Source organism: Mytilus trossulus, chromosome 4, assembly GCF_036588685.1.
Source record: "Mytilus trossulus isolate FHL-02 chromosome 4, PNRI_Mtr1.1.1.hap1, whole genome shotgun sequence".
Taxonomy (NCBI): Eukaryota; Metazoa; Mollusca; class Bivalvia; order Mytilida; family Mytilidae; genus Mytilus; species Mytilus trossulus.
In genome coordinates this window covers 47728058-47746234 of record NC_086376.1, presented here as the reverse complement: position 1 = coordinate 47746234, position 18177 = coordinate 47728058, and the positions used below count along the sequence as shown (strand labels likewise).

The 18177-nt window shown below is 30.6% G+C and overlaps 1 protein-coding gene across 1 annotated transcript in view; it reads right to left on the bottom strand.

The window, feature by feature from the left end:
* Window positions 1-2407: 2407 nt before the first annotated feature.
* The window catches only part of LOC134715413 (ras GTPase-activating-like protein IQGAP1), a 92140-nt gene continuing 76370 nt past the window's right edge, over window positions 2408-18177 (bottom strand). Inside the window, exons 38-43 of the mRNA XM_063577572.1 lie at window positions 17547-17656; window positions 16055-16169; window positions 13246-13412; window positions 10732-10866; window positions 9024-9132; window positions 2408-8479 (exon numbers count right to left, since the gene is read on the bottom strand). Of these exons, the coding sequence (XP_063433642.1) occupies window positions 8357-8479; window positions 9024-9132; window positions 10732-10866; window positions 13246-13412; window positions 16055-16169; window positions 17547-17656 (759 nt within the window). The 3' untranslated portion in view covers window positions 2408-8356. The remainder of the gene's footprint in view (window positions 8480-9023; window positions 9133-10731; window positions 10867-13245; window positions 13413-16054; window positions 16170-17546; window positions 17657-18177) is intronic.

Here is an 18177-nt window from a genome sequence, read left to right as displayed (position 1 = left end):
TACAATTATTTTAACGTAAAGGAATAGTACGAAATATTAAAGGTATTACTCCAGTACTCCAGTACTACAGATTTTTTGTACAGAAATAGTACCTATGCAAAAGAAGAAGTGTAGTATTGAACCTTCTGAAAAAATTTCATAAAGATCTATTCACTTAAAGTTAAGTTATTGTCCAGAAACTAATTTGCTTTGGACGACGGATAAGATGACGTAGACAACACTCGTGACGACAACATCATACCATTATACAATCCCAAATTTTTTTTGGCAGTCATATAAAAAATGTGAACAGTGACCCAGCCAACTAACTAAGATGGCCAACATGGCTAAAAATAGGACATAGGGGTAAAATGTAGATTTTGGCTTATATTTCTGAAACCAAAGCATTTAGAGCAAATCTGATAAGGGGTAAAGTTGTTTATTAGGTCATTATCTATCTGCCCTGAAATTTACGATATTCACTTGTTGTCAAGTATCGAGTTGAGGGGTACAAAATTCGAGTTGCTAGTTATGAAAGTAGAGTTGTGAGTTAAGAAAGTCGAGTTGCGAGTTTCAATAGTCGAATTGCGTAAAAATGTGGAAACGAAACTATTTTAGTTTTTGGTGTAACTGTTTAACATTTTGGAATGGTGATTGCTTATAGAATTGTATACAGTATTGTTAATTTGTTTTGTTGTTTGGACTTCATCCAAGTCTCTTGTAAAAGTAAAATGAATTGCTTACATAATCACAACGTATAGTATTTTCTGAAGATGTGGATAGCCTTTTGAAATAGTGGATCGCTTGCAGTTTAATTATTATTAAATTTCATAGCTAGCACTGTCATATTAAATGTAAAGGAAAATAGCAACTAAACTACAGTACATATATGTAAAAGACCTCTGCTGTAGATTTCGTTTAGAGTGGGTTTTTTGTGGCAATATTTGTTAGGGACTGCAAAATTTATTCCTTGGCAGTGACACTCAACATTCTGGACATCAAAATTATATATGTCTACATTGGCTTAATTATATGTGTCTACATTGGCTGAAGGGGAAATGATAGGTGTGCATAAAACAAGTTTAAACCTTCCGCATTTTTGTGTCTGACCTTAGTCAGGAACCTTTAGCCTTTGTTTCTCTAGTATGTTTTTTAATTTTCAAATTGGTTCATCTTTACAATTAAGGAGCATAGAATGTCCTCCATATTCTTGATCTAATGAACATTGTGTATCGGGGCATGTTCGGGGATCCAACCAGGTGTATGATTTATTGCTGTGTTGAAGACCCAAAGGCCTTTGTTTGATTTGCATACTTTCGGTTGGGTTGCTGTCTCTGTGACTCATTCTCTGTTTTTAATTCTTCAAGCATATACATGAAGCTGTCAAAGATACTAAGATAAGAGCACCAATTTATAGATAAGATTTAATTGGAAAGTTTTAAAAGTTTATTGCTACATCGTAAATAAGGTTTTTTTAAGTATTCCTCCTGGGTATTGGGTAATTTATATATTCATACTTATAAGTAACATATAAAACTGAGTCACTTAGGTTTAAAATTATATAGTGTTCACATGTTTAAAAATGGCCAATTATGAGTTAGTAAAACGGATTCCGTTAGTTTTTTAAAAAATTTAATTTGTATTGTTTGACATTTTTCATGCTTGGGTCATTTATAGCAGACTACAAAGAATGGATTTAAGGACATACGGTTTTCTATGGTGGCTTTAATCCTCTTCATTTGACCTTGATAGCTCATCATTGACAATCATACCATGTATCCTTATTTTTATATAGAGGAAATGATTTTGTAGCTTTTTAGGACCACACATATAGGCAGTTATCCAGTGTAAATTAGTACTTCCGACCCGTTGCTTTCAAGTCTTGTGTTAGAACAAACTTTTGGTTTAACAGTAGTGTACACAATGCTTTTTCCCATAAAATACAAATCAAGATTGAACATTGGTGGTGTCATTTTAACCGCTCCCTCTTGAGTTATGCCCCTTTATATGATATGCAAGCAGAAGCATCATCTGTGTCCCATGGACACATTCTCCATTTTTTTTTTAAGGTAAGCTGTAATGTCTGATATATATTTTGTAACATTGATTTCAATTTTATTTTGGTCTGTCGTCACTACACAAGAAGGGGAGGTGTGCCTCATTGTCATCACTAATAACTTGTGTAATTACTTAAGTGGTTGACAGAAATATTGTCTTGTCTTTGACAAATATGTGATAAAAAAAAAAAGTGATGAGCACTATAGTAAGTCAGAAACTGTTCAGTCATATTTGGTTGGAACTGAATTTGAAGAACTCATGTGTCTCTAAGTATCATAGTATATTAATCAACTTCATTTAAGGAGTGATATATTAAATTATGTTTTCTGAAAAAGGCTTCTACTTCAAAAATATTAGAAAACAACAAAAATAACAGCAAGACTGTTTATTTATACTAAATATAAATTGCAAAAAGCTTAAAAATACAACTGTAGCACCTAATGTGAGAAATATAAAGGGAAAATATTGCATATTTGAAGAAAACAGTTGCACTGTTTCATTCACATAGAAAAAAATTAATAAAAGCATAATGTATTCTTGTAAGGGTATGAGCTTGCCAACAAATCAGTTTTATGCAAAAGGAAAATTTGATAATGGTACATGTATATCAATGTTTATTTAACCTAATAAAAAAATCTTGTGCATGCTTAGTCAGTATTAGTAACATTTGGAGGATTTTTTCATTTATAAAAAAAAAAAATTTAAAACATTTTTTATTGGAATGATTTTTTCACAAAATTTGCAGGAATATTAATGATAAAACAATTTACAGATATGGATCAAGGATATTGGAAACGGGGCCCATAAATGAGACAAATTAAAAGTGTAACATGCTAATAGTCTTAGCATGAACCCTATATGAAGCATCACAAGGGCCCCCTACCTCAATCGATCTCTGAACTACACATAAAAAAATTTTAATACAAGAGAGAATTTCTTGGTCCCTTAGCATGTAACATACAATGTTGAATCACAAAATTTATAATAATCTTCTACATTATTAAAAAGCATATTTAAAAAGGTATGTATTGAACTTGTTATATATAAATGTGAAATCAAAAACATCTAGTAAGACTTAAATTCCAAAAGGTTTTAACATCTTCAAAAAACTTAGAAAGCATAGTAATATCTGTCAGAAATCACTAATATATTGTACAATTAAAAAATATATCAAGCACTGCTGAGCAATATTTTTGCCTCCACTGATGGAAGAACACTCTGTGAACTTCCAAATGTATAAAAGAGAACACTCATCATAAATATACAGCATATAAATAAAAAAGAAAATAATAAACAGATGACTAGATTAACTTCAAATTTTTCAAGTTGAGTTTCATACCTTGGAAAAAACATACTGGTAATTGTATAAAACTGTTAGTGTCGATGTTTTTTGGAAAATTTCAAAATTTTGATCTATGTTAATATTTAGCTTAATATGTTTGCCTAAAATTATTTAGCTAAAGGGTACTTATTATTTTTAAAAAGTTTTTACACTTAAAATAGTCCAGTTGAGAGACTGAATCCTAAAAATATTTTCCATAAAGGGACTTTAAAGATTAAAAATGTAAATTGGTAATGATCTTATCTCCACAGATCTTCTTATCTTTCTTTGCAACAGTTCGATTGTTATATATTATTGTTCCTTACTGTTACAAGAAATGAGAATGAGTATGAGTATGATATTTTTCTTCTTCTAAATTTAAGGTTAAAATTTTGATCAAAAATGTAAAAATTAGTTATGCAGATTGTGTTGATAATACCATTGAAATTTACCAAGTGAATATATCATACGAGTTTTGATTAAGGCGACAGAAAGTATTGCATAATGAAGTGTGAAAAGTTGTTCCCTCGAAAGACAGCTATTCTGGTGCTTTTACTTTTCATAAATAAAACTATTTGGAATACACTTTTAAAATAATCTTTGTATATCAAAACTGAGATTCATGTCAACAATGGGAAACTCTTATTGAAGAATCTCTTAAAGAATCTTGAATTGATAATTCAAAATTCCTCTAAAAAGGTTGAGGCAGTTTTTGTTTTTCTGGTGATTTTTCATTTTATATAAGATTCTGGCTTTCTTCTTACAACTAATATCAGTTGATCCAAACTTTTCCCAATATTAAAAAAATATCCATATAAAGTAGTTTTGTCAACAGTTAAATGATAAACCATCTGGACAGAAAATTCAATAAAAAATGTGGAACAGGTATAATCAGACCTTTGTCATTTAATGATATCTCAGCAATTCTAAAATACATTGAAGTGGTACTTTAAGGTGGTACCTAACACTCCAGGGAGATAACTCTGTAAAATCAGCTAAACGTTTTAATGATGTTGTGTTGTTTTAGAACTTGATCAAGAAAGAAAACATTCCCATTTAACACAACTTATTAGCATAAATACATCTTTCCTATCAGCTTAGGCAAAAATCTTAAGTAAACATAATATATGCAATACATGTATAGGTGTGTACAATAAAAATATGTTGTAAGATTATACCAGTTACAATTTATATAGTTATTTCAATTTAACTAAGTATTGACTGGACGTTAATGTAAAAATGCTAACCATCCAACAATTAAAGGCTTGGTCATATTTCAAATGGAATACTTATTCAAATATTGTAAAATAAAAATTGAGTGAATAATGGTTGTTACAGTAAGATGTTGGTATAAATCATACAGAATGATATAATTTGACAACACTAATATAAAATAAACAATATCAAGAACATTAGACTGGAATTTTTATTCAAATTCAATGGAGATTCATGATAACAAGGAAACACAATTTTTTTGACAATGGAAGTACAAAGGATCTACCATTTGATATTTGATTTTTAGGGGAGGGGGGGAGAGGCTGTTGGAAGATTTTTTTTTTAGTTTATCCCCCTTTATATCTCATCCTAGCCCCCCCTAAATATCAATTGGTAGCTCTGTAACATAGACAGGATATACAATCAATTATTATCCCTTATTTATAAACTAGGGAACGTTGTAGAAAAGATATGAAAACTGTCTTTTTAGCACATTATTGATAAGTCTTTTTTTACCAACTGCCATGGCACTGTTTTGATAATTCCTGTCAATTTTTGTGTACTTTCAATTTCTAGAAAAAGGGAGGAAGATACCAAAAACTATTTAAACACATATGGCAAGCGTCATGCATGCAAGTACAAATTCTGATTAAATATCTTGACATTCTGTTTTCTTTATCCAGTATTAAATCATGGTTGATTGAGAGGATTATTATTTTATTCCTGGTTTTAAACTTGTTCCAATTAGCGTATAAGTGCAAAAGACAAGCAAAATGACAACAACAAAAAAAGAAAAATGCTCAAGCTATTTTTTTCTAGACATCTAACTGCAAATTGAAAATGTACACATATATTTGAAGTAAATTATATTTAAATTAACAAAACAAATTGCAGACAGACTGATAACATTTTAAAATACACTGAAGTCTGGTTAATCTGCCCATCATCCATCAATCTTCAAAATACTTCTGTTTATATCCCATTACCTGTTGTAGTTTAAAATGACACCAATTTTCAGAAACAAAATGTATCTGATATATACAATAAATTACTTAAAATAATAAAAAAAAGAAATGGTCACGTCATTTTTGTATAAGTGCTTTGAGAATTGAACGCTCCATATTAAAAAATGTGTATACGATCAACGCTTTTACTATCCTATAAAATTATAAAAAGAAGCATTCAATTCTGACAAATATATTTTTATGCTACAACCATGAAAGTGAGAGTTATATCAAGTGTTTTATTTGTTTTTTAATGCTTAATTTTAAAATTGCGACAGTTGTATTTTGTATGGTTATAAAATATGATTTATTGTGACATGCAATCGTTTTCAGCCAATCAAAATTTCTAATGAATCATACATGTAATGTAATTATTGCATTATATTAAATCTTTCATATTAAGGATTAACTACTGAAAATTAAAGCTATTATTCTGCTGCTCAAATAATGACATTTACTGTACTGTGGATTCATTTATTTTGGTGGGTACCAATTTTTTCGTGGATTAAGAAAAACTTGCATATTCGTAGATATTTAATTTCGTGGTTTTGCTGAAGTCTGCATACAAACCTATAAAAAATTTATCATTTGTTGAACATTAAATTTCGTGGTTTAACTGTGCCCACGAAATCCAAGAAAATTGGTATCCAACGAATAAAAATGAATCAACAGTATTTGATTGTTTGAAAATTAAAATTTATTGATTAATTGGTGTTATACTCAGACATACAGCATTATTGTGACATTGTGGACAAGAGTGCCAAGAAAGAACCATTGACCTTCAGCAGGAAAACTTTCTGTTATGGTGTACATACAACTGTCACATTCTAGCTTCACGCCAATGAAACTTTCAAAATACCATGCACATTACTGAAAATATAACTTTAAAAAAAAAAATTTGTTGAGAAAATTCGTAAATAAAAATATCCCAAAAATTGTTGTTTAAAAAGCAATATTCAATTATGAACATATTTACTGGCTATGAATGTTGCCAATGCAAACCATGGTAAGCACACACACTTTCTGTTTAGGGTTGTTTAAGACAGACTGTAAAAATTTTCACAGAATTTAGTCTTTAAATCAAGCATACTGTGGATTCATTTATTTTTGTGGGTATCAATTTTCGTGGATTGCAAAAAACTTGCATTTTTGTGGATATTTGAATTCACAGTTTTGCCAAACTCTGTATTTAAAGTCTATTGAAAAAGTTGTTATTCGTTAAACATTTGAATTTGTGGTTTACTTGTACCCACGAAAATTGATATCCAACGAATATAAATGAATCCACAGTATGTTACTTCTATTTATTTATTTATTTGACAAAGCACTATATATAAAATACAAATGTTAAGCAAAAAGCTTTAGAAGGTCAGATCTACCAGACTGAATTTCATTTATATATTTAACATTACATTGACAAAATTCTAAAAATATAAATTGCTCAAAATGAAATAAAATATTTCTGCCATCATACTGCTATAAAGTAAACTAGAAATCCCCTATTTGAAGCAGATTTTATTCTAATTAACAGAAACTACTGGACCAGCAGTGTCTTCGACTGTTTTAGCAGTCAAATGTAAATGTTCAATTGAGCAAAATATAGCATATACATGGACATTTTAATATAATGTATAAAATACCTTTATAACAGAATCCAATATTAAATTTATAACATATTTATATAATTTCTTAAGCATTAAAAATAAAATGCTCCGTCTAAAACAGCTAGATACGACAGCAGAGTAACCCTGAACAGTTGGGGCAAGTATGAACACTACATTCAAGCACGATACAGCTCTGTATATAAATTGTGATTAAAGATTTGACACATTATAGCTTTCTCTCACATAATGAATGTGGTTAAAGAACTGAAAAATTTGAAAATTGGATTTACCTGTTATGGTCAAATATCCAAAATCTAAAGGACACAGTTAGATTCAGCATATCCAAGTACACAGAGAGTGTAATACATTAACTTATTAACAGACCATAAATCCAAATAAAACAAGAATTAGATTTATTTATTTCTTAATGGTTCAAAAAATAGTTAATCTATACAATGAATTAAAAAAGTATTATTTTTTGCCCCTTCTCCCAAATGGTTAGGGACAAATCACCCAAAATCATTCCCAACCTTCCTTTTAAGATATGGAACCGTGTGTGAAATTTCATACTGATCTATAGAATTATACTTTATTCATTGTTTGGAAACCTGAAAATCCTAGCTTCTAAGGCCCCCATTTCCTAAATGGTTTGGGACTTAACCCGTTAAATAGATCCCAATCTTCCTTTTGAGGTATGAAACCTTATGGTGCAATTTCATTGAAATCCATACACTAATACACAAGTCATTGTCCTAAACAAGATAATGCTTATTTTTGGCCCCAAATACCTATTGAGTAGGACACCCCTAAAATCATTCCAAACCTAACTGTAGTGGTATGGAACTTGTGGTAAAATTTCATAGCGATCCCAACAACTATACTCAAGTTATGGTCAGAAACCAAATGTTTTCAGACAACGACAGCATGATTATACAAATGCAAAATTTTGAATCCATATAAAAAATGGAAGAGAGACTTTTTCCCTCTTTGAAATAATGAATAATAATGTAAGTAAATAAATACACAGATATAAACCTTGGTAGAGATATCATTGTGTAACAAAGTTACATATATAGCACATAGGTTAAACTGCCGTAAAAGTTCAAAATTGTTTACAGTTAAACTTTTTCAAGGTTTAGAGCTTGTCATGGTGTTAGACATAAGTTACAACCAGGTTACTTTCCTTGTCTGCCGTAAAACTTTCTGTTTACCAGAAAAATCAGCAGGTTCACATTGATCTTGGCTCTGTTGAACATTTCTATTACAGCAACACCTTCATACTGCAACTGAAGTAAATCCTGAAACATTGTAATAATCATACATAAATATATCAAAACATCATACTGCAACTGATTTTGGTGTGAGCCAAGGCTCCATGTTGAAGGCCATACATTGACCTACAATGATTTACTTTTATAAATTTTTATTTGGATGGAGAGTTGTCTCATTGGCACTCACACCACATCTTCCTATATCTATGGAATTAAATTTTCCTTTGGGCTTTTTATTTTTTAATCTACAAAAAATCTAATCACTATATATAAACCATGCTAAATTGAAATGAGTTCAGACAAGATGAAAGATTTAAAACCCTTATATACAAGAACCAATCTTGGAGAACAATCAATTGCTTTTTTTCTTTTAAAATCTCTCAATTAAGTGTATTACACCTGCAGGTCATACATTGCTTCTAAACATAATATAGGTTCCCATAGTCATGATAGTGAGCAGCAGACCATTATTGAAAAAAGTCCTTAAATTTGCTAAAAAGAATTGAGAAAAAGGAATGACAATTTGAGGAAGCATGAAACCATCAGTTTTTACATATTCCATAATAATTACCTGAAAAATTAATTCCACTTTATCCATTTCTACGCCCATGAATTTAGCATTGACATCAAACACTCCAGGATCTTTTGTACCAGTAATTTCAAACTGAACATTTTTAAATCTGAAAGTAAGATGTTAAGAATACAGAACAAGTGCAATATTTCAGAACTTTTTAATTTGCTCTCAAAGGAGTAATTTAGCTCGTGATTGAAACAATTCTCATAAAATTATACCATATTTTGAATGGACAGGGACTCCATTTTTGTAAAGGGATTATATATTATTCATAAAAGGATTTGTAGGTAGCCCTTATATATGCATCTAGGCAGGATTCACTTTTTCTGGTAATGATTTCTGGACAAAACTTGTTGGACTGTCAATAACCACTCATTGTTGTGCACCTGACTTTAGAATGTGTAAGACAGCCACAGTTTCCATGGAAACAGCAAAAACATCTTTTTTTTTTTGGAAAATTCTAAATCTTTCAGTCTTATACCTCAGCTAATAAGACTGTGGAAATGTTGCCTGTTATGCTTATATGGGAATCCAGTATTAAGAACTTCCAAAATAGTCACCATTACCATGTAAACTTAGGAATAGTATTATATTGAACTCTATGGGAAACATTTTAAGTAGCATTTTCATGCAGAAGACATTACAGCAAACTCAGTGTGACCTTTTAAAAAAGTTTCTAAATCATTCAGATTCTGAAATCCTTTGTAGCTGGGGTCACAGCAAATTGTTTTAGTTTATTCATTATTGGAGTAGTGAAATAATATTTAAAGTTAGGACAGTGAGCCAGTATAATAAAATCTGTCAGATTTTAAAATTATTGTAAGATCTCTAAATTCTTTCAAAATTAGCAATAATTGATGAATGAATAGAGGGAGAAGTATAAGAAATTGTTTAAGGGGTTTAAAGTAGTATTATGAAAAAATAGCTAAAAGAGAAAGTGTACTTGTTTCTATATAGGCACACCTTTGGACTAGTTTTGTTTCAAAGACAAAGTTACAAATGCATTTTTCTTCCATTTTTTTTGGTGGTAAGAATATATATCTGATCTCAATTCTGGATTTTTTTTTATGCACTTGTACAATATGAACTTACTGATTTCATTAAAGGCCCACCACCACCTTATCGCTATTTGCCTGCCATTACTGGATATCACACAGGTTCCCGTAAAATTTTGACGTCATAAAACAAAATATCTGACGCCACAAAGGAAAAGTGATTGTTGTATTGCATCAAAAGTTCAAGTCATCAGGTCAGCCGGGATTAGCAATAAGGTGTATACTTACGGATTTCATAAAATGCCTACAAGCTCAAACACTTACGGATTTTATAAAAGACCACCATCCCAAATACTTAGTGATTTCATAAAAGACCACTAAATACTTAGTGATTTCATAAAAGACCACCATCCCAAATACTTAGTGATTTCATTAAAGGCCCACCATCTCAAATACTTACTGATTTCATAATAGGTCAACATCTCAAATACCTACTGATTCAATTAAAGGCCCACCATCACAAATACCTACTGATTCAATTAAAGGCCCACCATCTAAAATACCTACTGATTCAAAAAAGGCCCACCATCTCAAATACTTACTGATTTCGTACAAGGCCCACCATCCCAAATACCTACTGATTTCATAAAAGGCCCACCATTCCAAATACCTACTGACTTCATAAAAGGCCCACAATTCTAAATACTTACTGATTTGTAGGGAGACCTTCTATCTCAAGGACTATTCCCTTTTCATACAATTTAGCACCACTATACTTTAACTTCTCATGATGTTCTTTATCATCAGCATCTCCACGTTTAAATAGTCCTCTAGACTTTCTGTAACTGAAATATAAAACCTTTACTTTTAAATATATTCTAATAATCAATGTTCATTATGTAGATGATATAGCCATACTTAGCAACTAAGAATTGAAATTAGCTGTGTCACTCACCTTAGTCTATATGCAACTTCGAAAATATCCCTTCTCCAAAATTATAGACTAGACTTTGTACTAGAGTATAGTACATGCAAATCCTATTTTATTGGAACTTTAATGTATTTGGCCCTTTTATTATTCCTTGTTGTACTTAGTACCAATCTGATGAGTCTAGTTTTTTCTAACAGATTTTTATAGTTTGTTCTGATGTTAAGCTGTTATATCACTCTCACAGATTAGTAAGAGAGGGTTGTGCATTCACAAATGTCTGTCCTGAGCATGTAGCTGCTGTCTACTGTATTTTGTTTGTTCATTATCGTACTTTATTCACACTGTTTTTTTTTAGATTTTTTTTAAGTGACATGGAAGAGTGAACACAATACAACTGCCTCACATTTATTATCCAATATGACAAGAAATATTTAAATGAATAGAAAAACTAAAGGACAATCAAAACATTATGAAACACCCCAACTAAAAAAAAAAGAAACAGTTCTGTCAATAATATGTTCTTTTTTATCAATAGCATTCAGATGAAATTTTTATTTCCAGTTTAATCCTCTCTGGAGAAATGTTCACAATTTTTACCTGTGATGTCACTTCAAGTAAATTTAATGGTGTACTTGGAAAGAAACTATACAAGACAAGAAATTCAGTAAACTATTCTAAAAGTTCCTTATCAATTTTACCAGCCATTAGCATCCCATTTGTTTTGAAAAATTGAATAGATATAGGAAGATGTGGTGTGAGTGCCAATGAAAGCTATTTAAGGTGGTACCTAACACTACAGGGAGATAACTCTGTAATGTCAGCTAAACGTTTTAATTACGCTGTGTTGTAGGGAATATAAAGCTTCTCAATGATCAAAATTGGAGTTTGTCAAACTGCTAAATAACCAGTGTAATTTTTCTGACAAAACGGTTGGTTCAAAATTTTTGAAATTTTGATATTTTTGTTAGAGGGTCAAAGTAAATACATCGTCAAAATTTTATGAAAATTAAACGATTCAAAATAATTCTAGTGAAAGTGTTGGGTACCACCTTAATAAAAAAATTATACTAAAAAATAAATAACAGGAGTGTGTGTCTATGGGACACAGATGATGCCCCATCTTGAATAAATCATTATAAAGGGACATCACTAGAGAACTGTAGAGAAAAGAAACTAATTTTGGGACACATTCGAACAAAGATAAAACTTCATAGATATAGGAAGATGTGGTGTGAGTGCCAATGAGACAACTCTCCATCCAAATAACAATTTTAAAATTAAACCATTATAGGTTAAAGTACGGCCTTCAACACGGAGCCTTGGCTCACACCGAACAACAAGCTATAAAGGGCCCCAAAATTACTAGTGTAAAACCATTCAAACGGGAAAACCAACGGTCTAATCTATATAAACAAAACGAGACAAATATATATTACATAAACAAACGACAACTACTGTACATCAGATTCCTGACTTAGGACAGGTGCAAAGATTTGCAGCGGGATTAAATGTTTTAATGGGCCCAAACCTTCTCCCTTTTTCTGAAACAATAGCATAACATCACAACATAGAAAAACATACGATAAAATATCAATTGGCAGACTTAACTCAATCAAAAAACGTATGATTACACAATGAACGAATAAATTTGATCTGCGATATCTGAATACAAATGCACAGTTAATTAAATATTAGAGACAAACATTCATGACCAAAAGGCTAACAAACAAATTCAAACACACTGAGAAATATTTAACCAATCAATGTTCACTTTAGAAAAAAAACGTTTTTTTATAATCTTGAAGTTTATACAAATGTTGTAAGAATAAGTGAAAAATTGAAGATATTACAAATAATCCAAGCTGGTATACAGACAAGATCCATATAAATAAAAAATGACAAAAAAGCATTATAAACAGTATCAACAGGTCAAATTAACAAGAAAATACGATTTGAGAGTACTCGCAGTTACTGACAGCTAGTTAAAAGCCAAAACCAATTAATAGTAAAAAATCATGCATCAGAGACTAAAATCGACTAAAACACATCACAGGGATTTAGTATTTTAACGTCATTAATAGTCAAAGAAGACATGACTTGTGCAATGCCAAAAATAAATGTATCGACAGGTAGTAGTATAGTGAAGAGCGACTTCTATAGAAATAAAAGTTAACGTGGCTGTGTCCCCTATACATCTATGTCCTCTTAGCCTAGTTGCGGGGGGCCATATAAATACCAGTTGGCAAAGTAAACAGCTTAGAAACACTTTTAAATTGACTTTCCTGATACTTACTTGCTTTTCTTTTGTAAATTATCTATACATGTCTTGACATATCTATTGTAATAGTCAATCTGTGATTCATAAAATTTCCTCTTTTCTTGTAAACCTTTTAAGGTTTGTTTGATCTTCATTAGTTCTTGTTTACGTTGGTTCCTATATCGTCTTTGATTCCTGATATCCTAAAACCAAAAGGCAATGAAGTATGATCAAATGTTAGACAATATAAACAATTTCACCGTACTTTGACTTTAACCAATCAGAAAAACAAACTTAACCAAATTGCTACTATTCAACCAAACTAAGTAATTAGTAAGTTATTTTATTCAATTGTCACAGTAAGACTAAAGCAAGTAGTGAAACAGCAAAAAGTACATTTTTTAGATTTATTTTTTTATTTTGATCAAGTGGTGAGTTTTGTGTAAATTCAGATGATCTTCACATCTAAAGTATTTGCTATCAATTTGTTATTCAATTTTAATAATAAAAAAAATCCAAACATATTATGTTTTTGCTGACATGGTTCATGTTTCTTGCTTTTTTATATAGATTACACTGTTGGTTTTCCTGTTTGAACTTGCTTATAATGTTGTTAATTGTACCCCATAAAGTAAGAGACATTCAAGCTTGACATACAATTCAATGTCCTGATTACAAGATTTATATATGAAATGCTTTCAACATTTTATTAGAGATGTTTTATACAGGTTCCAGGCATTAAATGCCAGAAAACATACACACTTGGTAAGCAGACAATAACTAAAGTCTTCCTTTCAAATAAAAAAAAAAATTAAAAGGGGTGGGGTTATCAAATATCCTGTTTAAGAAAAGTTAGAGCATATTCTGTGATTTCTTTTAGAATATGATTCTGAAAAATAACTATTCTTGTGAGAAAAACAAATTGTTTTTCAAGATTTTTAGATTCAAATTTCAGCTGTTTCACAAACCAAGTCTCTTATGGAAGGAAACATGTATATAATAATATTCATAGATAATTTTGTTTTGTTTGACAACTGGTGCCCAGATATGATCTCTATGTTTCATCTCATAAAGACATAAATTTGAAGTGTTACCAGTATAAATACACATGAAATGTTGCCAAATTTAAATCTGTGAAAGACCGAAAGTGAAGGGAAGGGGATTACAGAATTGTAGTATAAGTTTAAATCTTAGTAGTTTGAGGCATGTAAAATTGAAAATATGCTGTACAGCTCTATTTTTTTACCATTGAATAAAATTGTAATATATAATCATACATTCTAAGATACAACTTTTTAACAAACTTCATAGTAAAAGTGGCACAGCTTTTGCTATATCTTGAAACTTAACAAAATCATACCTGCCAACTTTTGAAAATGCCCATGGGGGTTTTAGCGCGCGACAACAATTTCAAAGGTTACAATTCTTTGCGACGACCATTTTGCGTGTGCTGTTTTGTGGTCTAGAAAAAGTGTCATATTTGTAAGATGAGCTTACATGTCTTTTTCTTAAGTTTATTTGCATGATTCTATTTATTATATCAGCAGAAAATATGAACATGTGGCTGTAAGACCAGGAATTATTTTCATGTGTAAGGATACTAAATAGTTGTTTACTTTTCAAATTTAAAATTATACACAAAGAAGGACCTTTATCATGTTGGGAACAACACCTAGGGATACCCCCTCAATGTTAGAACATTAAAAACCACTATTTAAGTACAAATGAGCACACATTCATATTATTTGAAGAAACTTCTCCCAAAGGACTATACATGTACATCTTATGATCTATCTGGTATTATATGGTCAACACATGTCCAAGAAGTTTGATATGTTCTTGGCCTTATATATTCTTAATAATTTAAAATAATTGGACCCTTCATTTAGAAAAGCTGTTCCAAATATAATGTCAGAATTTCCATTTTTAAGTTACTAAATCTACATTTTTCTATTGTATTTTTTACAAGAGTAAAATGACCCCTTGATGTTGGGAAGGGGGGGGGGGGGGGGGGGTGGTTCCATGTGAAATATAATGAATAGTACATTATACTTTAAATGATTTGGTAATTTAATTGAATTCATAAATAAAATTCTGTTACAGCAAGTGTAATGTCAATAAATTAGTGAATAAACTACTATTTATTATCTTCATGGTAGTACTGCATCATTGAAGTTTGTCAATCAGACATGATTTTATTCTTATTCTGTGTAAGAACCTCTTTGCAGTTAAAAAATCATTTGCCATGTTCACGATTTTACATTTCTGACCAACAAACAGAGGAATACAACACAAGTTCAATATCTAGCATGTTAAAATAATCTTGAGAGAAAACGTTTTTGATTGGCTGATTAATTTGATCATGAGAAACATGCAATTTGATTGGTTGAACACGATTGTCCTCCATTGAACACAGTTCAAAATCGGGAACAACAAAATTTTTCGTGTAGATTTTCACCAAATCGTGTTTTAGAGGGTTTTTCAGGAACACGATCATGCAATCGTGACAAAGGGTCAAAATCGTGTAGTACACGCCTAAATCGTGAAAGTTGGCAGGTATGCAAAATGAGAAAAAAAGTGTCATTCCTGAATTCTCATGATAAAATAGGTTATGCAAATAATACATCAATACAGATTGTATATGCTTTATTAAGATTTCATACTTAAAGTTCAGACTGACAAAGGCTTTGGGAGTTTAAAAACAAGTGGGTTTTTTAATTTCCTTTTTTTTAATGTTCACTTTTCTTATTCCCATGAATTAAAGATGCAAGGATTATGATTATGACTATGATAAATATAAAATGAACTATGAGAACCAAAACCATGTCTATATAGGTATACATACCTGAGCAATCATATTGATTATATCCTGATAGTTGTTTTTTCTTGTAACTACTTGCTCTAATTCTAAAGTCTGTAAATTCTTGGTAATCTTTGTTTTCATAATGCTTAATGGCATTCTGAAAAGACAAAATGAATTTCATTTATGTGTTCATTAAAAATATCCCATTCCATTACAGTGTATATTTTGAAGTGTACAACATAAAAATTTTGACATTCACATTTTTTTTAATTTCTCGAGTGTTATTTATACATGTTTCTCGTTTTTTAGATAGATTAGACCGTTGGTTTTCCCCGTTTGAATGGTTTTACACTAGTAATCTTGGGGCCCTTTATAGCTTGCTGTTCTGTGTAAGCCAAGGCTCCGTGTTGAAGGCCGTACATTGACCTATAATCATGATAATGGTTTACTTTTATAAATTGTTATTTGGATGGAGAGTTGTCTCATTGGCACTCACACCAAATCTTCCTATATCTATTAAGATGAAAAATATGAATAATATTTTTTATCATTTTTAATTATTTTTTTCAGGCATAATCAAATTTCACACCTGTGTACATGTATACACTTGTACTTGTGTATACAACATTGTTCATCAATTATCGCTCAAAAACCTTTCTGATTTTATCATTTGATAATTTCAAATATATCTTTTATACTTTTTTTTGTGATGTGATTTATGTATGGTCTTACCTGTGAGGTTGACAGTTAAATCTCACCTGCAGACAACTAATTAAACTTGGATTATTGCTTGCCTTAAAAGTAATTACCCCACATCCTTATTATGACCAGAAACTGTGCTTAGTGTGCTAGGGAAATTGTCTTATAAAAATCTGGTACAGATCAATTGTTTTTTATTCTGAACTATGAGAGAAAAAAACCTCAATTGTTGTCCGTTTCAATTGTGCACAAGCCAGACACTAAATGAATTTTGAGGACATAAATGGATAGATTCTAATTTTTTGGAACTCATGCTTTAGAATGTGGTCCTCTCCTTGAACAAAATATTAAAGTGTTGATAAGTTTATGCATTGCCTGATTTTCATCCAAATATAACAGTGCTTCCCTTGGTCAAGTAGATATATAACCACTCTCTATAAGCTGGACAAGTTGAGCACTCCTTAAGCTCAGTAGCTAGGGAAGCAGCTTCATTGCAAGGGGTCCCTGGTTCAATCACATAAATTTTGAATACAGTAGAAATTTAGAAATAATGTCCTACTGTTACAGAAATAATACACAGGACTTGCCTAAATCAAGTTGTTCACAAGATTTTTAGGCATCCAAATACTAAAGAATTTCTGCCTCATTAGTTTCAACCCCAAATTATCTTTAATTTACAGGGTAAACCCTTCCAAATGCAAAAATGACCTAACAAAAGAGTTATATCAATCTTAAAGTCAAACTAACATTGAAAGTAGTTTAGGAAATTTATAAATAGTATCCACCTATAAAATGGGACCTCAGAAAAATACATGACATAAAATCACTAGCCTACCTTGCATCACTTAGAATTGAATGTTGACGTACTACTCCAGTGCCTTGAGATTCTGTCATTTTCTTGTCTCTAACATCCCTTTTCTTCACAATAGCTTGATGTATATCTTCCTATTACCAAAATAATAAAACAATATTATGAGTGAATTAATATTCTAGGATTATATCTGGACTTACTTGCTCTCATCACTTTTGTAAAACATTCAAATAGTCCAAGAACTTCAAACTTTTTAAAAGAACAGTTCCTATGTCTCCAGTGACATATTCTATCTATCAAAATTATTGGTTTTAAAATTTTGATAAATATCTTAGAGATATGAAGGCTTAAAAGCAAATGAAATCCAAATTTTGCTATACATAATATTTCCAAGGGAATAGAGTGTGGTGCTCATTTTCGCCACATCTTTCCATGTTTTCTACAGTTTATGGGCAGGTCTAAATGTTTTTGAAGTATACTGATATTTCTATATGAAGATAACTTCAAATGCAAAATATTCTTAAGCTTTAAAACGGGTGTGTTTGAAAAAAATCATCTGAAAAGTTAGATAAAAGGGTGTATGAAATGTCCGGATGTTTTGTCAATGGGGGACACATATTCGCCGTTTTTACACATCTATTTAAAACCAAATAAC